Consider the following 23,637-nt stretch of genomic DNA (forward strand, 5'->3'; position numbering starts at 1 on the left):
CTAAGGCTTATGCTTGCTCTCTAATGACAGAATTTGTCAATGCAAAATACGATGGAAATGGTGTCAGACCATTCATTCAGAAAATGATATCCATCGTAGCCAAGATAAACAAGTACCTCGGGTCTCCTTTACACGAGGAATTTGTAGTATTTATGATAATGAAGTCTCTGCCCAAGGAGTTTGAGACTTTTCACATACAGTACAACACTAGTGTCACTGATAAGTGGAATATAGACCAACTTTTGGCACAGTGTGTCCAGGAGGAAGAGAGGTTAAAGCAGACTGGAGACTCTGTCAACCTCATCAAAGGCAATATCCCCAGACAGAACAAGAACTCAAAGAAAAAGTTCAAGAAGCAAGGTAAACAGAATAACCAGGCTTCCTCGAGCAATAATAATCAGCCAAGACAAGGAGGCAGTTTCTCAGTTCCCCCTGATACCTGCCTCTATTGCAAGAAGACAGGTCATTACAAGAGAAAGTGCCCTGAATTCCTGCAGTATCTACTAGAGAGTGGTAAGGACCAAGTTACTTTTGTAAATGAGACTTTATACTTAGAATATCCCAGTTATTCTTGGTGGATTGACTCAGGTGCAACTGTTCATGTTGCAAACTCTCTACAGGGACTCCGTACAAGCCAAAGGCTCCCAAAGGGCCGAAGAACAATTAGAGTGGCAAATGGAGTTGAAGCAGCAGTCGAGGCCATTGGAGATATACATCTTAAATTAGTTAATGGTTTTGTACTGTTGTTGAGAGACGTACTTTATGTACCTTCCTTGCGAAGGAACCTTATTTCGGTTTCTAGATTAGATGATCAGCACATTCATTGCCATTTTGGTGATAGACAGTGTGTCATTCAGTTTGATAATAAAGATGTTGGTCTCGCCATCCGACGAGATATGCTTTATTTACTTTCGCAAAGTGATGTTGTTAATGTATTAGATATACCAGAAAACGATCCAGCCAGCAGTGGCAGGAAAAGAAAACGAAATGATGGAGAAACCTCGTCGAAATTATGGCACTATCGTTTGGGCCATATTTCGAGGGGGAGAATAGAAAGTCTTGTTAAGGAACAGATTCTCCATCCCCTAGACTTCACAGACTTAGAGCAATGCAGAGATTGCATTAAGGGTAAATTCGCGAAGCAGATTAAGAAAGATGCTAAGCATAGTACGAGAGTGTTAGAAATTATTCATACAGATATCTGTGGTCCTTTTCCAGTTAGGACAGTAGATGGGTTTAATTCGTTCATAACCTTCACAGATGACTACTCTCGCTACGGTTATATTTATCCTATTAAGGAAAGATCAGAAGCTTTAGACAAGTTTAAACAGTTCAAGGCTGAAGTAGAGAATCAACACGATTTGAAGATAAAGATTGTTCGATCAGATCGTGGGGGGGAGTACTATGGGCGCCATACCGAGTATGGCCAGGTCCCAGGACCTTTCGCGAGGTTCCTAAGAGAAAACGATATTGTTGCTCAATATTCAACACCTGGCGAACCACAACAGAATGGGGTTGCCGAAAGGCGTAACAGAACGCTAATGGATATGGTAAGGAGTATGCTAAGTTACTCTAACCTGCCATTGGGTCTATGGATGGAGGCTTTAAAAACCGCTATGCATATACTCAACAGAGTTCCTAGTAAATCAGTGGCTAGAACTCCATATGAGTTGTGGACTGGCAGAAAACCCACGCTCAACTACTTCCATATATGGGGTTGTCCAGCAGAAGCTAGAATATTTAATCCTGGACAGGGAAAGCTAGATGAGAGAACCACTAGCTGCCATTTTATTGGCTACCCTGACAGATCGAAGGGTTACAGATTCTACTGCCCTAACAGACAAACCAAGTTCATAGAAACCAGACATGCCATTTTCTTAGAGGATGACATGATCAAGGGGAGTAAGGTACTCAGAGAGGTTGACCTTCAGGAAAAGAGGATGTATGTCCCGTTTCCGATGGTTGAAGAACCATACTTCTCGATACCCACTGTGGTTCCACCAACAGTCACTCCGACTGTGGGTGAAACCCCTGCTGCAAATGTGGCATCATCTAGTGCAACTACTACAGAGCAAGTAGCTTCACCTTCTGCGCATATTGGCCCTGAGCCAGTTGCACAGGACAGTTCAGAAGATGATGATAGTGTTGCGCCAAGTGACGCACCATTGCAGGAGCCCCAGGTAGAATCTGACCCAGAACCAGAACCAAGTCTCAGGAGGTCACAGAGACTCAGAAAATCTGCGATTCCTGATGACTATGAAACCTATGCAGCAGAAAACATAGAATGTGATGAGATTCATATGAGTGAGGACATTGATACAGAAGGTGATCCCACTACATATGAAGCTGCTATGAGAAGTGCAAATTCATCCAAATGGTTATCAGCCATGGAAGATGAATTAGAATCCATGAGAATGAACAAAGTTTGGGACTTAGAAGTCATTCCCCATGGAGCCAAAACAGTAGGCTGTAAATGGGTCTACAAGACAAAGCGTGACTCCAGAGGGAACATAGAAAGATACAAGGCTAGACTTGTGGCCAAAGGGTTCACACAGAGAGAAGGCATTGACTACCATGAAACCTTCTCACCTGTCTCAACAAAAGATTCATTCAGGATTATAATGGCACTAGTTGCTCATTTTGATCTAGAGCTCCATCAGATGGATGTAAAGACAGCATTCCTAAATGGAGAGTTAGAAGAAAACGTGTTCATGGCACAACCAAAGGGTTTTGTTGTGAGCGGTAAAGAACACATGGGATGTCACTTGAGGAGGTCCATTTATGGATTAAAACAGGCCTCCAGACAGTGGTACATCAAGTTTGATCAGACTATAAGAAAGTTTGGTTTCGAGGAAAACAAGGAAGACAATTGCATTTATGCAAAATTTAGAAAAGGAAAGTATATCTTCCTTGTTCTGTATGTCGATGACATACTCTTAGCTAGTAGTGATAAGGATCTACTAGCGGAAACAAAAGGGTTTCTTTCCTCGAATTTTGATATGAAAGACATGGGAGAAGCCTCTTATGTTCTTGGAATAGAAATTCACAGAGACAGACAAAAGGGAGTATTAGGACTCTCACAGAAGTCATATATAGAAAATGTACTAAAGAGGTATAATATGCACAAGTGTAATGCCTCGCCTGGTCCAATAGTTAAGGGTGATAAGTTTGGGGAATATCAGTGTCCCAAGAATCAGTATGAGAAAAACAAGATGAAGTCAGCACCATATGCTTCAGCTATCGGAAGCATTATGTATGCTCAAGTATGTACTCGCCCTGACTTAGCTTTTACCACCGGGATGCTTGGACGCTATCAGAAGAATCCAGGCATAGAACACTGGAAAGCAGTCAAGAAGGCTCTAAGGTACCTTCAAGGTACTAAAGGTCTCATGCTTACGTACAGAAGATCTAATTCCCTACAAATAGTTGGCTATGCAGATGCCGACTGGGGAGGGTGTAGAGATACACTGAAGTCCACTTCAGGGTATGTCTTTATGCTTTCTGGGGGAGCTATTTCTTGGAAGAGCTGCAAACAGACAGCGAGAGCATCGTCGACAATGCACGCTAAGTTTGTAGCTACGTATGAGGCAACTGGACAGGCGATATGGATAAAGAAATTCGTACCCGGATTAAGAGTGGTTGATAGCATAGAGCGACCACTGAGAATTTACTGCGACAACGAGCCAGCGGTATTTTTCTCCCATAACAATAAGTCAAGTGGCTCTGCCAAGTACATTGACATTAAGTGTTATATTGTTAAGGAGAAGATTCTGGATCACACCATTCAAGTTGAGCATATAAGAACCCATCAGATGCTTGCGGATCCGCTCACAAAAGGTCTTCCACCCAGCGTGTTTAGTAAGCACGCAGCCGGCATGGGATTAAGGGAGTACCTATGATCTAGAATCACAGGGGCTACAGATTGCAACCTAGTAAAATCTTTCGTTCTGAAGCAGGGGAGCATGTTGTAGTCAATGAGTGCGGTGATACTTAATAGATCATTGTCACACATTGGTCTCTATGTGTAAACTTGTTAAAGGACGGAATTAATAAAAGTTTGAGTGTGAGATATGTAGAGAACAAAGGGGAGATTGTTAGGATGTGTCCTCTACACTAGCCGGTTAACAGTAACCGGGGTAGGGTTAATCCTAACCGTCTAACCGCGCCCCTGATCGGGGGGGCTATCCTAACCGTTGGTTGCAGCCCCCGGTCACACGACGCCATATAAATAGATTAAGGGGGCCGACGGGTTTAGCTAACGCTAATCGCTCGACCACAAACCCTAATCGACACTTTGAGAGGAACCGATCCCCTAGGCGCTCGGAGTGACTGGAATCGCTGTGACTATGTCTCAGATCCCCGTTATCCCATCAGGATCTGAGATTCCCCCTGCAGGCAACATTGGAGGAGCTGATCCACCGCCGATCAACGACGGAAACCAATCTCCTCGACACCAGCAGGGAGATCGACAAGAAGGAGGAGGCGGGTCTTCGCTGCAAGACGCCGCCGCAATGATGGCTAGGAACAACAACGACAGTATGTTAAACTATACCCCTCAGTAGAATAGATCTACTCATCATCGAGGTATTTTAGACACGGATTGGTATTCTAGGGACTTAGGAAACGATCCTAAGCACCAGTAATTTCCAACATTTTTGTCTTCCTCTTCCTCACCGCAGCCGCCGTGCTCGTGTCAGCCAGCTCCGCTCCGTGGCGCCTACGAAACCACCACCCGTCCGGATCCGGATATATTCTCCATTCCCTGCTGACTGACTGTGACTGACATGTCGTCGGACTCCTCTCCTTTTCCAGATCACTCACATACACATTTCGCGCATCCACTGACTTTAACACAAGATCCCCGCCAGCGCCGCCGCGCGACCACCCCTTCCTAAACCCCGACGACCACCAACCATGGCCTTCAACGCTAAACCCTACTGCTCCACCACCGCCAAACCGCCCACCCCCGCCGCCCACCGCTCGCCGTCCGGCCCGTCCCCCTGCATCTCCGTCCGCGCCGCCGCCGTATCCCCCCGCGCCCGGCACTCAGCCTATGGCCTCTCCGCCGCCGGCAACGCGTCCTCCAGCACCGTCCGCCTCCGCGCGCTGGCCCAGCGCACCCGGGCGCAGCCGCAGCCTCCCCGGCGGCGGCCCGAGTACGTGCCGAACCGCATCGACGACCCCAACTACGTGCGCATCTTCGACACCACGCTCCGCGACGGGGAGCAGTCGCCGGGCGCCACCATGACGAGCGCCGAGAAGCTCGTCGTCGCGCGCCAGCTGGCCCGCCTCGGCGTCGACGTCATCGAGGCCGGGTTCCCGGCCTCCTCCCCCGACGACCTCGACGCCGTGCGCTCCATCGCCATCGAGGTCGGCAACCCGCCGCCGGGGGACGACGGGGGCGCCCACGTGCCCGTCATCTGCGGCCTCTCGCGCTGCAACAGGAGGGACATCGACGCCGCGTGGGAGGCCGTCAGGCACGCGCGGAGGCCCAGGATCCACACCTTCATCGCCACCAGCGAGATCCACATGCAGCACAAGCTCAGGAAGACGCCCGACCAGGTCGTCGCCGTTGCCAGGGAGATGGTGGCGTACGCACGCAGCCTTGGGTGCGCCGATGTCGAGTTCAGCCCTGAGGATGCCGGCAGGTGCATCTCTTTGCAGTTTTATCTTGTTTTTTTTTTCTGAAGTAGAAGTTATTGTAGGGGGGCCTACAGTATTTTTATTGCTTGAGGAAACAAGAGGGGGTGTAGATACAGAAGGGTAAATACAGAAAGGAAAATGAGAGTTACAGAACAGAATATTTTTATTGCAGTTTTATCTTGTTTGGTCTGGCCGGTTTACTTGCGCAAATGGAATGCAAAATGTTAGATCATCCTAGGATGCCCTTAAACCTTTGTACTAATTCACAGACAAAGGATCTGTTTTCCCCTGATGCGCTTAAGGCTGCGGCCTGATAGATTTCAGTTTCCCAATTACCATCCAGGTCAAATCGAGAATTCCTGTACCATATACTGGAGGAAGTCATAAAAGCTGGGGCAACCACTCTTAATATCCCAGATACTGTCGGATACACTCTTCCTTATGAATTTGGGAAGTTAATTTCTGACATAAAGGAAAACACTCCTGGAATTGAAAATGCCATTATTTCCACTCATTGCCAGAATGACCTTGGCCTTGCAACTGCCAACACATTAGCGGTACATACCTTCTCCTTATTTGATTCTATTTTATTATCATTGGTTTAATCTTTAACCGGGTTACTAATTTGACTTACACTTTAGGGTGCTCATGCAGGAGCACGACAGTTAGAGGTGACTATTAATGGTATTGGTGAAAGGGCTGGAAATGCTTCATTGGAAGAGGTGAGCTCATGTACTTGCCATATTATATGATGATATACCTTATGAAGTAATTTATGATGGATTTTCGAAAGGAATCTGAATTGACTTGATACTTGATAGAGTGTTTTTGCATGCCTAATATTTCTGATCTCCTGTTCAGGTTGTCATGGCAATTAAATGTCGTGGGGAGCTCTTAGATGGTCTATATACGGGAATAAATTCCCAACATATTACTTTGACAAGCAAAATGGTACAATGATTGTCCTTGTTTGTTTCCTTTTTCTACCTCGTTTGAATTTTTCAGATGACTGAAATTTCTGGCGCAAATGCTCTAATTATTCTAGGTACAAGAGCACAGTGGACTTCATGTACAACCACATAAAGCTATTGTTGGTGCCAATGCCTTTGCCCATGAAAGTGGAATTCATCAGGTAAACATATTCAGCCTCTTTGCTGCCATGAACCTTTTGGGATTGCAGTTGTGGTGGGTTGGTTGTTTCGAAATCCTTAGCATTGATCCTTTTCGCTTCTTTGGTAATTTTTTCTCAACTTTTAGATGATTATTTTCACCTTTGCTTTGTGATGGATCAATCATGGCTTCACCTTGCATCATATATATAACTGTCTAACTGTTGATCTCAATGATGTATGATAATTATAAACTGTGTTGGTTATAGATTGGAATAGTTATTCATGTTCACTTTTCTTTTGCTTTATCATATTTTTTACAGGATGGGATGCTTAAATATAAAGGAACATATGAAATAATATCGCCTGATGATATTGGTTTAGCACGTGCAAATGAATTTGGTATTGTTCTTGGGAAACTCAGGTATTATGCAACCTACCCATACCCTCTTGACTTTGACTTCATTTTCTCCAATATTCTACTGTGATGTCTCTCAATTAGATTTCTCTTACCAACTTTCTACTTTTTACTTTTGTTTGATGGTATGCATCCTCTAACTAAAGAGCCATATATGTTAGATTTGAATGCTATGTATTTGGCTACAAAATAGGTATTAACTGTTGGCGACGTTCCTATTGGTAGTGTCACAAAAGTATTGGTAGTAGGGTAATGATGTAAATCATTACACTTAAGTCATGTCATAGGCATATGGCCTCTGATTCAATAATTATGCAATGATATGCTATATAGGGTTGGAAACGAGCCGAGCCGAGCTCGGCTCGGTGCGACTCGATGGTTGATCGAGCTCAGCTTGGCTCGTCCATTGCACGAGCTCAAGAATGAGGCTCGGTTCGGCTCGAAGTGGGCTCCGCGAGTCATACCCTGGTGGCCTGGTAAATATTATTGTATTATAAAATAAATTAAAATATATCAATGTGAAATATAAAAATCACCATTCAATATTATGAGTAATTTAAATAATGAATTGTCATATATTCATCATCAAAAGGTAAGAAACGAGCCTATTATCTATAGAATTATCCAATATTCATTATTTTTCTGCAGATTAATTAATTTGGCATAGCTCGTGAGCCAAAACGAGCCAGCTCGGCTTGGCTCGCTGCTCCAACGAGCTCGAAAATAGGCTCGGCTAGCTCAAGCCAGCTCGCGAGCCTCGTGTTTTTTTTTCTAGCCCTAGTGCTATATTCTTAAACTTGAAACCTTGATCGTTTAGGGTTAGTTTGGGAACCTCATTTTCCCAAGAGTTTTTCATTTTCCTAAGGGAAATTAGTTCATTTTCCCTTGGGAAATTGAAAATCCCATGGAAAAATGGGGATGCCAAACTATCCCTTAATGTGGCAATTGTTTGGTGTTCCATTACTCTATTTATCATGGTTATGCTTCTAGGATTGTTGGCTTGTTATAGTTTCCTACACTTCTAGCTTAGCTGAATTAGATATTTCATGGTAAAATACAATTGGACAGTCATAAATAAAATGATAAAATAAGTCGGATTGTAGAATATCATCATCCATAGTAATGTGCTATCTTTTTTCTCTTTTCTTGTTGTCCAGTGGAAGGCATGCAGTGAGATCTAAGCTGGTAGAGGTACAGCTTGAATATTTCTTTGTTTTTCTTGCTACAAGCCCACACAGCTAGAGGTCTTCTATTTCAGTTCTTACTGTTACTGAATGGCATCCTTGTTTTTCCAAACTTGTAGCTTGGATATGAAATCAGTGACAAGGAATTTGAAGATTTCTTTAAACGCTACAAAGAGGTCGCAGAGAAGAAAAAGGTGACTTTGAATTAAGTATACTTGGTCTATTGCTTGTGTGATATTTTTTATCCTTCCACTGTTATCTTTCGGAAAATTACATGCATTTGATTAATGACTTTAATTTTTTTATTTTCCATAGATTTTTTATTCTCTCGGCGTTTTATGGAATCGTTACATTTGCTCAATTTATTCATCAAATCTTTATTATAACCTGCAGCTGTAATTTCTGACATGCACTACACATGAAACTCACCAGTTAGTTCACCATTTGCAGCGTGTAACTGATGAGGACATAGAAGCTTTATTGTCAGATGAGATATTCCAGCCTAAGGTTATTTGGTCCCTTGCTGATGTACAGGTATAACTGAGCTGCAGTTGACTAAACTCTGGGTAGGTACATGATTTTTTATGCTTGAAATGCTATGCATCCCCTTGCAGGCAACATGTGGAACACTTGGCTTATCTACAGCAACTGTGAAACTGATAGGGCCAGATGGAGAGGAGAGAATAGCATGTTCAGTTGGAACAGGTCCAGTTGATGCAGCTTACAAGGCTGTTGACCAAATAATCCAGGTTAGTTGCTGTCGGGATCTTGGTCTTTCTTGCATTGGTACACGTTATCTAACTAGATGGTATCGATCCATTCTGTTTTTGGTTATGACGCTAGTTGTATCTGGTGAACATGTAGTTTCGTATCGTCATTATAAAGCCACTAAGACCCAGTGTTTACAAGGATTTGCATCGAATTTATCACCACCAGTTGAATTTCATGAGGAAGGATACTCTGGTTCGATGAAATGGCATACATGTATGTATTAGCGGCATGGCTTGTTGATATGATGATTTATCAGAGTCTTGAGTCTGGTTATAGTTTAGCAGCTTCAGAAAGACATGGAAGTGTCAGTTGAGCTACTTGGGAAGGTTCCAAGGTCCATTTCAAAGCTGTGGTATCATGCAATGTGGCATGGGATGCTATTCTTTCGACAACAATTTCCATCTTTGGCTTTGAGAAATCGCGCATCTTCTCAAATAGTGTGCCTACTTTGGGTGGTGGTGTGTGTTTTAAGTCGAAACTGGGGGTGTCAAAAGGTGGTTAGACGTCAACATGGTTTGGCACCTATAAGTTTGGAGTAGAGAAATACAAATGGATTAAGGCACTGACTGGTGCTGCCAGGATTGTCCCTAATGAATTAACTCGATTATTTTGGTCCATTGATTATCATCGGGATCAAAATCAAGAGAAACCTAATAAGACTTGCTGTGTCTGCAGATTCCAACCGTCCTCCGAGAATACGGCATGACTTCAGTCACAGAAGGCATTGACGCTATTGCGACGACTCGAGTGGTTGTCACCGGAGACGTGGCCAACAACTCCAAACACGCCTTGACTGGCCACTCTTTCAACCGCTCCTTCAGGTAATAATAGTCCATCCAAATCTGGTTCCCTTTCTCCATGCTCCTGCCATCCCCTTCTCTCGCTCAAACAAATGTCTATGTTTTCTGACTCCAGCGGGAGCGGGGCGGCAATGGACATCGTCGTGTCCAGCGTCAGAGCTTACCTGAGTGCCCTGAACAAGATGTGCAGCTTCGCTGGCGCTGCGAGAGCCAGCAGCACTGAGGTGCCTGGGAGCGCAAGTGTTCAACGCGCAGAATGAGCTCGGCGGCGTTCGCGTTCGTGTTAGTTCTCGTATGGGATGCCAGGATGGACTGTGCGTTGTAAGAGCTTGTCAAGCTGTTGAGGTGACATTTCGTTTCAGTAACAGGCTGCTCGATATTATGGGGTACCCCTTGTCAGTGGGGTGACGACAATGCTGTTCTTTTTCTGGGAGGATAGTCCCTTCAGCTTAGAACATGCAGGAAATTTTGGCCCTATGTAGTGTACATTTTGTATCTTTAAACATACTTTCAATAATGAAATAATATTAGGGTCCATCTAGCCACATGGGTGGCCATCGGCATGAAAATGATCGAAAATAAATATTTATTCGGTTTGTCTTTTTTTTATTACGGATAAATAGGATATAGAATTTACAATGAAAATATATATTCTTATTTTTAACATTAAACTCATAAAGATTCATAAAAGATAAACCTTAAAATTATCATATATCTTCTCAATAAAGTTTGGATATAGATTCAGATATAATTTCGAATGTTTTTTCTTCTTTTTTTGGTTGTAGGGACCAAATAATATATAATAATATATAAAACAATTTATACATCGATTTTTTATACATGTCTATTTTATAATATTAATTTTGTTCTAACAATTCAGTTATTCACTTTTATCCCTAATGGCCATATCTACCCTAAATTTGACGTGGTCCCGCACCACACCCCCACACATATCTTCAATTTTTATGTTTTAATAAAAATAATAATAAAGCCTCAACCTACATACCCCGCCTCAATGTCAATTTCAGAAAACTTGAGCATGTCGTCTTATGCCATGGCAGCGGGATGATGGCCATTCAAGTTATCTAGTACGAGGATAAGGAGCAAGTTCATGGAGCCGGTTGTTTGGTGAACCCTGCCCTTTGAGACTTTGAGGTAGCTACAATGCATTGGCTAGGTCCTAGAGGATCTTGTGTTATTCTTACTATACAGCTTACAGGCCTGTTACCTAATAATGAATTAAGCCAAAACTCACCACGGCAAAACGGCCGAGTGGCCAAACATCTAATGCTCACAACAGCGTCACCGTGTGCAGTAGGGGAAAAAACAACCAAGACAACCAAAGTTGGTATATTGTTGTGTATTGACCAGAGGAAGGGTAGCAATGGTGCACCACAAGTTATACTACTACAAGAAACTTAGCCAAGGTACTCAGGGAGCTGTTCAGGAGAAAACACCGGTCAGAAGCACAGTTAAAGATGCGGGTAGCCATGGGGATCGTGCGAGCTCCAAGCCCCAGTGCCACTGCCGTAGCGGCTCCCAGCCATAGAATAGCCGCCGCCATCATACATGCCTTGCAAACCCATCCCAGGAGTCGACAACGAGGCTCCATACGTTCCACGGCTGCTGAAACCTACAAGTAGACCATGTTACGTTACATGATAAACTGTCATTGGTTCAGTAATAAGCATGCAAATGGGGGACACAAAAAAAGAACTTACTAGTAGGTGTGTTTCTCTTCGCGATATCAGCCCTCAGCTTCTCCGCCTCCTGAGCCATAGCCACAAGATCCTTCTCCATTGCCTGAACCTGCGCAGTCAGCTCTGGCTTCGCCTTCTTCTCAAACTCAAGGTTCGCCCTACAACGGTACCATCAGTTAGCTGCTCTTCTCAATCAACTGAAGCAAAATGCAAACGGCAAACCTAACACACACTGAAGGCTTTGGAGGCAGCCATCATCACGAGTACCAACACGCTGCATCTGTTCTGGAAGGAAGGCGGTAAAATAACTTGCTCAATACCCCTACTCACCTAGCCTGGAGCAGTTCTTGACACAGCGCATCACGTTCAGCTACCAAAGCAGTCATTTTCTGGCTTTCAGACTTCTGAAGTTCAAGCTCTTTTGATAGGCCTTGAACCTTCGCAGCCAACTCTTGCCTCAGAGACTGCAGTTTACTTGCTTCAGATCGCAGATGCAGAGCGTCTTGCCTGAGGGGTTCTAAGGCACGCAGCTCAGCTTCCAGCTTCAGGTTCCTCTGAGTCAGCTCCCTCGACTCGAGCTCTTTCTCTGCCCGGAGCTTTGGAACAGCCTGGCTTGAGATTCGGAGGTCTTCTTGCAAACGCGGCATGGTTTGCTTGAGACTAACAATTTCATCCGCCAGACGCTGATTGTCCTCATGGATTCTACGGATCTCAGCACGGCGCCTAGACAGTTCCTCTGCCATGCGACGCGGTGAGAGAGGTCTTGGTCGTGGAAGTGGAGGTGGTGGACCATCACGGTATCCTCGAGGTTCATCATGGTATTGTCGGGGTGCCCGGTGCCTTCCTGCCATTTATAGCCTAATGAAGAGCAATCAGAATCCTGCGCAAGAGATTAACGATATATAAAACAATGAACCAAAATATAACTCAAGAGAATATACTGTGTTCATGCTGCATGTGAGGTATAAATCCATGAGATATGTGCAGTCACAGATTACTCAAACTAAGGCCTTTGTGTAAATTTTAACTGACACTAGATTACATGAAAACTCACTTTGCAGGACAGGCTATCATCACAGTTCAAAAAAAGTTCAATGGAATCAATTTCTTCAGTTAGTTGTCGTGGGTGATTTGGTCTTGAACGTAATTAGCGCGTATGCCCCTAAGTAAGCCATGATGAGAGTGCTAAGAGACTTTTTTAGGAAGACTTATGATGCATGGTTAGAGCTATACCAATTAGTAAGAAGGTTTTCATTGGAGGGGATGTCAATGGGCATGTAGGTACAACAAATGCAGTTTTGATAGCTCAAAGTCGGGTGGTTTAGTTTTTCTCTGTTTTAGTCTTGGGGTGGCTGTCAGCTGACAGACGCTCTGTCCCTGCCCTGCTCCAGGTGGGGTTCTGTGTGTGTGTGTTTGTGTGTGTTTATGTGGGGGTTGTACTGTCTGTTCGGGGTTCTTTTTCCCCTTTTCTTCTTAATATATTGATGCGCAGCTCTCCTGCGTGTTCGAGAAAAAAAAAGGTGGTTCATGTAGGTTTTGGGTATGGTAGTAGGAACCGCGAGGGAGAGAAAGTCTTGAAATTTGAGGTAGCTTTTGACATGTTTATAGCCAATACTTTCTTTAGAAAGATAATCTCATTTAGTGAACTATAGTAGTGGCCAACACTCTAGTCAGTTTGACTTTGTCCTCAGAAGAAGAGAGGATAAACAAGCGTGCTTGGATTGCAAGGTGACACCTAGGGCGTGTGTTGCCTATCGTCTCTTAACATAAGCTTATGGTGGGGGGTCTTTCATTTATAGGTGCGCGCCCATAAGGATAAACAAGCCAAGATTGTGAGAACAAAGTGGTGGAAACTGAAAGGGGAGACGTAGAGGTCTTCAAGGAATGGGCACTTGGAAAGAAGATGACGCAAACATGTGGAAGAAGATGGCAACATGTATTCAGAAGGTGGTCTCAAGGGTATATGGAACAACCAAAGGGAGTTGAGGCGAAGCTAAAGATACTTGATGGTGAAACGAGAAAATCCAAACAACTATCAAGGAGAAGAAAAAATGCTATAGACGTTTGTACCATGGCGGGAGTGTGGACAAAATAGAGAAGTACAAGATAGTAAAGAAGAACACAAAGTGAGCTTTAAGTGTGGCAAAGGGTAGGACATATGAGGAACTTTACCAATGTGTGAGCATGAAGGAAAGAGAGAAGGACATATATAGGATGGCTAGGGTTTGTGAGAGGAAGACAAAGAACTTCAACCAAGTTAAGTGTGTTAAAAATGAAGCAGGGCGCCTCTTGGTGAAGGAGGATGAAATCATACATAGATGGCAAGAGTATTTTGACAAATTGTTCAATGGGAATGAAGACACAATCTTTTAGTTGGATGACTCTTTTGATGATAATAATAGGTGCTTTGTCTGTAGGATCCAAGAATTTGAGGTTAGAGGCATTGAAAAATATGAGAGGGAGCAAAGCCAATGGGCATTGATAGTATCCTAATTGAGGCATGGAGATGACTCGGAGACATAGCCATAGTATGACTAACCAAGCTGTTCAAATATATTTTTCAATCCAACAAGATGCCTGATGAGTAAAGTATATTGGTACTGATCTACAAGAATAAAGAAGACATTCAAAGTTGTACTAACTACCTAGGAATTAAGTTAATGAGTCATACTATGAAGCTATGGGAGAGAGTTATCAAGCATCGTCTACAAGGAATAACAAAGATCTCTACGAAACAATTTGGTTTCATGCTCAGAAGGTCAACCATAAAAGTCATTTTCTTAATAAGACAAGGGAAGGAGCAGTATAGGGAGCAGAAGGACCTTCACATGATTTTCATTGACTTGGAGAAGGCTTGTGACAATATCAAGAAATGTTATGCAGCGGGCTTTCAACAAACATAAAGTTCTAATGAAGTATGTTGGACTCATTAAGGACATGTACAACAATGTTGTGACTAGTGTTCGAACAAGTAACAGAGACACCGATGACTTCCCGATTAAAATGAGGTCACAAGAGACATACAAGGAGATATCCCTTGGTGTATGTTTTTTGTGAACGACGAGTGCTAGTTGATGAAAGACGAGCAAGAGTAAATAGAAAATGGGAGTTGTGGCAAGAGACTCTAGAGTCCAAAAGTTTTAGACTCAGTAGAACAAAAATTGAATATATATGAGATGTGCCTTTGGCACTACTACACATGAGAAAAGAGATGTTATTTTGGAAGGTCAAGTAGTGTCCAAGAAGGATATCTTAAAGTATTTAGGATCAATACTACAAAGAGAGATATTGAAGATGTTAGCCATAGAATCAAAGCAGGATGAATGGAGTGGCGTCAAGCATCTAGCGTTCTGTTACAAGAGGATACCACATAAGCTAAAAGACAAATTTTATATGACGATGATTATACTTACTGTATTGTATGGTGTATAACGTTAGCCTGCAAAAAGACGACATGTTCAACAAATAAGTGTTGTGGAAATGTGTACGTTAGCATTAGATTTATAGCCACGCAAGAAGAAAACGAGTCCGGGACGATGATACACGTGATAGGTCAAGGGTTTCATCAATTGAAAAAAATGTCCAACATCAGTTGAGATGGTTTGGACATGTCCAATAAAGATCTCTAGAGGCATCAGAGTGTAATGGGATCCTAAGATACGATATCAATGGGAAGAGAGGCAAGGGATGGTCGGAGCTAACATAAAAGAGACGGTAAAAGAAGACTTGAAAGATAAAATATATCCAAAAATTTAGCCTTAAATAGGAGTACATAAAAAAAGCTATTCATGTGTCTAAGACCATGTTTGAATGCACAAGAGCTAATAGTTAGTTACTAAAATCAGTTGAAGACATCAAAACATTCTAGCTAATAGTTCAGCTATTAGCTATTTTTAGCAAATTAACTAATAGTTAGCTAGCTAATTCCTCTAGCATTTTTTTAGCCAACTAACTATTGCTCTAGTGCGTTCAAACACCCCCTAAACCTTGACTTGTACTCCCTCCGTCCTAAAACAGTATTCGTTTTAGACTATACATACATTCATTTATTAATCTATGAATGTGGTTTGTATGTATGTCTATATTATATTCATTATCATTCATTCGAATGTGGACGGAAAAAAGGGTCTAGAAAGAACTATATTTTGGGACGGAGGGAGTACTTTCTATTGGGGTTTAACTCTATCCTAACATAATTTGCTTGGGAGTTGGGACTAAAAGACTTTGTTATTGTTGCTGCTTCAGAAAAGCGATTTCATGAATCATGACCATAACCATCCAACTTATATGTTTGTAGAAACGTCCCGCACATGGATAACTATGGTGCATCCATTGCCCACATTCAAAATACCGGGCAACCTGGTGGTCGGTTCATCTGCTGCAAAAAAACATTATTCTGGCGAACCAAGCATAAGAGACCAGACTATGAGCAATGCAACCGCAGTGCAGGTAATAACATGTCTAAGCCACTTCATGGTACATCATACTGAAGCAACAACACCATTGGTTCATAATAACATCTGCATGACTACTCATACTAATATACAAAGGTGTGAAGAACAAGGTTGCTTGGATTACCCTGTTAAATCATCACAAGAATAAGTGAGTAACAACAGCATTTGGGAAGAGAGAGCCCATGCTGAAGGCTGCAGATAAAAAAGGTATCCATACAACTATACAAACCAAAAGCTGGACTACAGCTAACTCAAAAAAGTGCAATGCGAAGTCATGCTCATCAGTTTCACAGTTAACCCATACGGCCATACACCCATCGTTCAAGTCTCTTGCTAAAACTCTGGGAATGAACCAAGCCAAGGATTTCATCCTTAACCCTCATGCCTCATAGACAACAACATGTGTTAGTTCCTCGCCCTCGAAGCTTTCTATGCAAATTCCAGACCCTCTGCCCCATGGCTCTTACGTTTATGCATATTCCAACAAATAAGCAACCAAAGTATACTGCAGTTCACTGGAACATGTCCGATTCACACACACACACAGGTGAACCCGGTGATGGGCATGGGTGTACAGCCGATAAAGAAAATCGAAGTTAGTAGTCATAACACACGTATACACTGAGATTCGATCAGATCCGAATACAAATAACCAAATAGCTCGAGTTAGGGTTCGGTTGCTCAATTTTGCAACGCAGAAAGGGGGGAGAAGGGGTGGGCCATACCTGGTGCGGTGGGTGCTGCGCCGCCTGCACCGGCAAAGGGCCCGATGAAGTACCGTGGCAGCTGGACGTAAGGCGGCGGCTCTGGCGGTCGTCCCCGTCGAGAAGAGAAACGAACGCAGGAGAACAGTTCTTCGGTTCGGGGCTGTTTTTACAGCTTGCTTCTCTCGGCGTGCCCTATCGGGCCGATTTTTGTTTTCAACAGAAAGCGGGCTATGAAACTGGCTCGTTCTTCTTTCTCCTTCACTTTTTTTAACTCTTATTTTGCCATGGCTTCTTTTTTATTTTACTCTTTTTTCTGTTCTTCATTCTGCTTCCATTATTATCATAACAGAAACAATTGTCTTTAATTATTCCATCACTAGTGAAGATTTTTCCTTTTCTACAACTAGTCTAGGGTAACATTTGTTATTGGTTAATATTTTTTATTTCATATAAATATTTCATAATCATTTTTATCCTAAAGCTAAATATAATAATATAATATGTATATGTATACTAGGTTAGTGCCCGTGCGTTGCAACGGGAACATATAATATCATGATAACTTAAAGAGAACCCAGAGAACAATCCTGATTGTACTACTGTATATGTTGGCAACCTTAGACATGAGGTAGAACCAAATTACTGCATAACCATGTTCATCGTTCCAGTTTGTTCTAGCTCTCCATGGAGCACATTGTCCCTTCGTATCGGATGATGGAGAACCGGCTGATTCTCAGGGAACGCCGGTGGGGCAGAGGAAAAAGGACGAAGGGAGAACTCACCTCGGCGAAAACCAATGTGACGAGGGCGGACGCGAGGTGACGGCGGAATAGATGAACAGTCAGGGAGCGGGCTTGCTGGAGCAGCGGATTGGGGACACGCGGCTCTGCGCTAAAGGGAGGGGCGAGCAGATTATTGGGAACCTCCTTAGGAGCATGGTTGTTGAGAGCGGGGGTTGTTGAGAGCGGCGTAGATCTCGGAATCGAGGGTGGCCGAGACGCACAGCGATGGGGCGGGGTTGTTGAGAGCGGGTTGAAGCGTCCCGATCCTTTGAGACTCAAATGTGATACAATTACTAGTCCCAGGAGGCTAGTAACCACATTCATTACTTCAAATAGTTACAGAGTCTGAATAATGTTATTACAATACCGGGGGATACAAGCTCGAGAGTGAGCCAAAAATCATAAAGCGCAGTGAAAGGTAAAATAGCCCAGGCCACAGGCAGAACTGGGTGAAGACACAGCCCCATCAATCAAGCATAGCAGAAAAGAAGTCTTCAGCTGCTGAAAAACATAAATAAATCTGGGTGAATACACTAGGTATTCCGCAAGCCCACCCAACTCCCGTAAAGAGAAAGTGACCTATATTGTACATGCTTTATATGGTGGAGTTGAAGTCACTCATGCTTTTTCAGAGAAAGGCAGTACTCTTTGTTTAAGGTTTTCCCAAGACAATAGAAATAACACTTACTTGACCACCACTGAGCTTCCCGCTCCCGTGGCACCATTTTATTTCCAAAACATACACACACATTTCCCTGTTCCCGGTTGTACTAGAAACACTAATTGTCATACCATACCAGACTCGTCCATACCAGTGGACACGGACTATTCGAATAGGTTTAGACTCTGCGCAGAGGGGTACACTTTACCCACTAGTCCGGCTCTGCGATCTCATGGCCAATGAGATCCGAATCCGAAACTCTTTCCTTCCTTGCACGTCCTAACCTTAACGGTTATACCGGAAGGAGTCAGGCCACCGCCATGTCCAAACCGGACAAAACTTTCCCCCTCCTTATCCTCCCGGTGCTCCCCAGCCTTCATAACCCTGGGGTTGGATCGTACGAGTTCAGATCGAGTGGCTGCCCACACAGCCTTGAGTGGTTGTACTTTTTATGAGTACAGTTAATGAAAGATGACAAACCTGTCCTTATACGAGAGGACAATCCTTCTGCTCACGCCTAAACCAGCTGAGCCAACACCTTAGGCCCTCCCCTAAACCAGGGACTCCCTGATCATCCTACTCACCAGGTGATGAGGGTGAATACCCTTCATCGCACACTTTTGGAAAACATGTTACTTGCACCCTTGTATTTATCCCATATCTTGAAATCAAGGGTAATAGTTAATGCGAGCTCTCTCATGCTCACCATGCAATTCGATTCCCATCCCATATTCCAGGCTTAGGCAGTGGTAGAGAGAAATAGGTAAATAATGCATCAAGGGAAGGATGGACTTGCCTTCGTCGAAGCTTTCCTGGCACAAGAGGTTTATCTCGGAGGGGTCGGGTTCTTGCCCTTCTTCCGGAGCTATAAGTTCCGGAGGATCAGATCCCTCTTCCGCTAATCAAACACAGATAATAACAATACATCAAACATAGTGACTTTAGTGGGGTGTGCAAATTCTTATACCTTATTATTTTTGTGCCCTATAATTTATTTAGACTATTTTTGGTGCATAAAATATTAGCATCTAAATATATATATATTAAAATGGGAAAAAGAAAAGGGAAAGAAAAAGAAGAAGGGATTTCCAGCTAGCTGGGTCGGGGGGGATTTTGGCCCACCAGGCGCAAGCGCGCGGGGGGGTGTGCTTGCGGCCCACTTGGCCCAGTTGTGTGGAGCGACGGCGGGGGACGGCGCCGTGGCGCGGGCCCGCACGCCAGAGAGAGGGAGGGGCTGACGGCATTGATGACACGGAGGAATGGGGGCTCGACCGGGGTCCGGCCGGCGGTGAGTTCCGCGACGGTTCTCCGTCGTGGGTCCGGATCTTCGGCGGGGAAGTGGTGGTGAAGCACGGGCGGGTGAAGGGGGTCACGGGGGTGGGGTTAATTTGGCCTGCGGGGGCCTATGGCGACCGGTCCGCGGCACGGTGGCGGGTGCCCGCGGTGGTGTTGCCGGCCACAATAGAGGGGGAAAAGTGGCGCCCTGTGACCGTGAGAGTGTGGCGGAGCTTCGAGCATAGTTTAATTGGGCAGAGGATCGCTAGAGAGGGGGAAGGGAGCTCACTGGAGCGACGAACGGAGCACGGCGGCGTTAGCTCAAATGGCTCGGGGGAAAGCAGTGGAGATGGCCGGAGCTGGTGTGGTGAGGACGGGGTCCGGGCGGGTGCTTTTATAGGCGCTCGGGGGAGGGAGGGGGATGGAGGAGACGGCGAGCACCGGCGAGCTCGCCATGATGGCGGGAATGGCGCTAACGCCGATTGAGATGGCTCGGGCAGGCGGGGGTGAGGGGACGGCTCGAGTACAGTGGCGGGGTTGTCGCGGAGGTTGGGCGAGCCTTAATGGCGAGGCGACGGGGCGAGGGGGGCTCGGCGGCGGATGCGCCGGTGAGGGATGGGCGAGAAAGACGAAGCTGACAGGCGGGCCCTGGCTGCCAGCGAGAGGAAGCGTCGCGAGAGGGAGGGGGACGAGACGCTGACGGGCGGGGCCCGGATGTCAGCGAGAGGGAGCGGCGCGCGGAGCTGGACCACCTGGGCCGGGGAGAGGGGAAGGGAGCGCGGGCGTGCGGGGCCTGGTTGGGCCGGATTCGGCCCAGCCGAGGGAGGGGGGAGTTTCTCTTTTTCTTTTCTTTTTCTAATTCTAATTCCTTTCTTTTCCTTTTTCTATTTTTGTTTCTTTTTGTTTCTTTTTCCTTTGAAACCAAAAATATTTTCTAAGTGATCTTGAGTGAGAGATATAGTCTATGTGAGGTGCTCTAATTATTTCAAGTGTATGCACATGAGAAGGGGTTCTAAGGGTAGAGTTTAAGGGAGAAGAATAAAGTAAGGGGGGATTAGGAGGTTAGGGTTTCAAACCTTAGATGGGATTTTGGGATGTTACAAACCTACCCCACTTAAAGGAATCTCGCCCTCGAGATTTAGACTGGATTTGAGAAAAAATAAGGGTATTCCCTCCTCAAGGAGTCCTCACTCTCCCAGGTAGCTTCCTCTTCTCCTTCTCTGCTCCACTGAACTTTACAGAGCTTCACTTCTAAGGTGCGGGTCTTTCTGACTGCTGAATCAAGAATCTTCACTGGCTTCTCATGGTACTGAAGGTCTTTCTGAATCTGCACTGTCTCTTCTTCGATGTGACTTTCTGGTGCTTGTAGGCATTTGCGGAGCTAGGATACGTGAAACACATTGTGGATGTCGGACATGGATTCCGGTAATTCCAAACGGTATGCTGCGGGTCCTACCCTGCCAATGATGGGATAGGGACCTATGAATCGCGGTGCTAGCTTTCCTTTTACTTGGAACCTCCTGACACCACGCATTGGAGAAACCTTGAGGTAGACGAAGTCTCCTTCCTCAAATCGGAGTTCCCTCCGCCTGTTGTCCGCATAACTCTTCTGCCGACTCTGAGCTTCAAGTAACCTTATGCGGATCAGTGCAACTTTCTCTTCCGCCTCTTTGACAAAGGCAGGTCCTTCTAGTGCTTTTTCCCCTACGTTGGACCACATGCGAGGGGTCTGGCATTTCCGTCCATACAGTGCTTCGAATGGCGACATCTTGATGCTGGCCTGATAGTTATTGTTGTATGAGAACTCTGCGTAGGGTAGACTGGATTCCCAACTTCTATCAAATGCTAGCACACATGCTCTTAATAGATCTTCGAGGACTTTGTTGACTCTTTCTGTCTGCCCATCTGTCTGAGGGTGATAAGCGGTACTAAAATCTAGCTTGGTGCCCATAGCTTTCTGAAGGCTTGTCCAGAATTTGGATGTGAACTGGGTTCCCCTGTCTGACACTATCTTTCTTGGGATGCCATGGAGTCTGACTATCTCCTTGAGATAAATCCGGGCAAGGGTGGCTCCTCCAAAGGTAGTTTTCACTGGGATGAAATGGGCTACCTTGGTGAGGCGATCTATTATTACCCAGATGGAATCATTCCCTTTTTGCGTCCGGGGCAGTCCGGTTACGAAGTCCATGCCTATTTCTTCCCACTTCCATTCAGGTATCGGGAGGGGTTGCAATAGGCCTGCAGGTTTTTGGTGCTCGGCCTTCGTTCGTTGGCAGATGTCACATCGGGCCACATACTGAGCTATTTGTTTCTTCATCCCTCTCCACCATTATCTGGTTTTGAGCTCTAGGTACATCTTGGTAGTCCCTAGGTGGATGGAGTAGGCCGAGTTGTGAGCTTCTTTGAGCAGGACTTCTCGGGCCTCCCCTTTTGGTACACAGACGGTTTTTGAACCAAAGGACTCCTTGGTCATCTGTCCTGAGGTCCGGGAGTTGTTCCTTGCGGGCTTTCTCCACAAGTCTTACTGTCTCTGAGTCTAGACGTTGAGTTTTGCATATGAGGTCTTCCAGCATTTGTTTGACTTCGAGACTGTCGCTGTTTCCCCGACATGTATTCAGTTGAGCTGATTCTTTCTTCCAATCCTCTAAAAAGTTGGTTCCCTTTATTCTGAATGGTTTTCGACTGAGGGCGTCTGCTACCACGTTGGCCTTCCCGGGGTGATAATGAATCTCTAGGTCATAATCCTTTATCAGCTCCAACCATCTTCGTTGACGGAGATTGAGTTCTGGTTGAGTGAAGATATACCTCAGACTTTTGTGATCGGTGAAAATGTGACATTTGTTCCCGATTAGGTAATGCCTCCATATCTTCAAGGCATGCACTATGGCTGCCAATTCCAAATCATGGGTGGGGTAATTCTGTTCGTGCGGCTTGAGCAGGCGTGACGCATAAGCAATGACTTTCTCGTTTTGCATTAGCACACACCCTAAGCCTTGCCTCGAGGCATCACAGAAGACGACAAAATCTTGATGAATATCTGGTAGTGATAAAACGGGTGCTGTTGTGAGTTTCTCCTTTATGATCTGGAAACTTCCTTCACATTTTGGGGTCCACACAAATTTATGGTCCTTCTTGAGAAGTTCTGTCATCGGTCTTGCTATGCTGGAGAATCCTTTGATGAAGCGGCGGCAATACCCTGCCATTCCTAGGAAGCTCCGAACTTCACTGACGTTGGTCGGCTGCCTCCATTTTGATATTACTTCCACCTTGGAAGGGTCCACTTCTATTCCTTCTGCGGTTAAGATATGCCCAAGAAAGGCTATCTTTTCCAACCAGAATTTACATTTACTGAATTTAGCATAAAGTTGGTGTGCTCTGAGTTTTCCGAGGACGATCCGAAGGTGACGCTTATGGTCTTCGCGGTTCCTAGAGTAGATAAGGATGTCGTCAATGAAGACTACGACAAACTTATCTAGCTCTTCCATAAATACTTTGTTCATGAGGTTCATGAAAAAGGCGGGTGCGTTTGTTAGTCCGAACGGCATCACTGTGAATTCATATTGCCCGTACCGGGTGAAAAATGCAGTCTTCTGGATGTCTGCTTCCTTGATCCTCAATTGGTGGTAACCAGACCTTAGGTCTATCTTGGAGAAGTACTTGGCTCCTTGAAGCTGATTGAAGAGGTCGTCAATCCGAGGAAGTGGATACTTGTTCTTGATGGTGACTTCATTTAACGATCGGTAATCAATACACATTCTCATGCTTCCATCTTTCTTAGAGACGAACAGGACTGGTGCTCCCCAAGGGGATGAGCTGGGACGAATGTATCCCTTTTGCTGAAGATCTGCGATTTGAAGCTTCAGTTCTGCTAACTCGATCGGAGCCATGCGGTATGGTCTCTTCGCGATGGGTGCCGTTCCAGGGATCAGATCTATGTAGAACTCCACTTCTCTTTCTGGTGGCATTCCTGGTAACTCTTCTGGAAACACATCCATGAATTCTTCTACCACCGATATACTTTCTGTTGCTAGATTGAACATCATTGGGTCACTGGTGGGTGGCTGTGCCTGACAAGAGACTGACTTTCCCTGATGGTCGGAGAGGAGGACTGTCTTGTCTGTGCAACTGATGAT

At 44.9% G+C, this 23,637-nt stretch overlaps 2 protein-coding genes across 3 annotated transcripts; one reads left to right on the forward strand and one right to left on the reverse strand.

Moving 5' to 3' along the window:
• The first annotated feature begins 4,793 nt into the window (after positions 1 to 4,793).
• LOC100280189 (uncharacterized) lies at positions 4,794 to 10,461 on the forward strand. The gene is given in 12 exon segments (NM_001153121.1): positions 4,794 to 5,648; positions 5,987 to 6,200; positions 6,285 to 6,365; positions 6,505 to 6,594; positions 6,689 to 6,775; positions 7,076 to 7,176; positions 8,328 to 8,361; positions 8,474 to 8,548; positions 8,805 to 8,888; positions 8,969 to 9,103; positions 9,801 to 9,946; positions 10,041 to 10,461. Coding segments are annotated over 12 exon segments (1,926 nt in total). The 5' UTR covers positions 4,794 to 4,914; the 3' UTR covers positions 10,186 to 10,461.
• A 752-nt stretch (positions 10,462 to 11,213) lies between these two features.
• On the reverse strand, positions 11,214 to 17,041 carry LOC100193124 (myosin-like protein). Of its 2 annotated transcripts, none has more exons than XM_008678303.4 (4): positions 16,805 to 17,041; positions 11,956 to 12,483; positions 11,647 to 11,783; positions 11,214 to 11,558 (listed from the first exon to the last, which is right to left on the reverse strand). In XM_008678303.4, the coding sequence occupies exons 2-4, from the start codon at positions 12,474 to 12,476 to the stop codon at positions 11,398 to 11,400; spliced, it is 819 nt and encodes a 272-aa protein (XP_008676525.1). In that variant the 5' UTR covers positions 12,477 to 12,483; positions 16,805 to 17,041; the 3' UTR covers positions 11,214 to 11,397. The 2 variants fall into 2 exon arrangements, with proteins under 2 accessions (XP_008676525.1, NP_001131756.1); NM_001138284.1 differs by having other exon boundaries at positions 11,255 to 11,558; positions 11,956 to 12,505; positions 16,805 to 16,906.
• Positions 17,042 to 23,637: the final 6,596 nt, after the last annotated feature.

The sequence above is a fragment of the Zea mays genome, chromosome 4 (assembly GCF_902167145.1).
Source record: "Zea mays cultivar B73 chromosome 4, Zm-B73-REFERENCE-NAM-5.0, whole genome shotgun sequence".
Lineage (NCBI taxonomy): Eukaryota > Viridiplantae > Streptophyta > Magnoliopsida > Poales > Poaceae > Zea > Zea mays.

Bases quoted from the DNA above. Each gene is read 5' to 3' on its own strand.
- LOC100193124 (XM_008678303.4), bottom strand. From the start codon at position 12,476: ATGGCAGGAAGGCACCGGGCACCCCGACAATACCATGATGAACCTCGA. The intron at 11,784-11,955 runs GTGAGTAGGGGT...GTACCGTTGTAG, and splicing joins CAAGAACTGCTCCAGGCTAG to GGCGAACCTTGAGTTTGAGA. The intron at 11,559-11,646 runs GTAAGTTCTTTT...GTCTACTTGTAG, and splicing joins GAAGAGAAACACACCTACTA to GTTTCAGCAGCCGTGGAACG.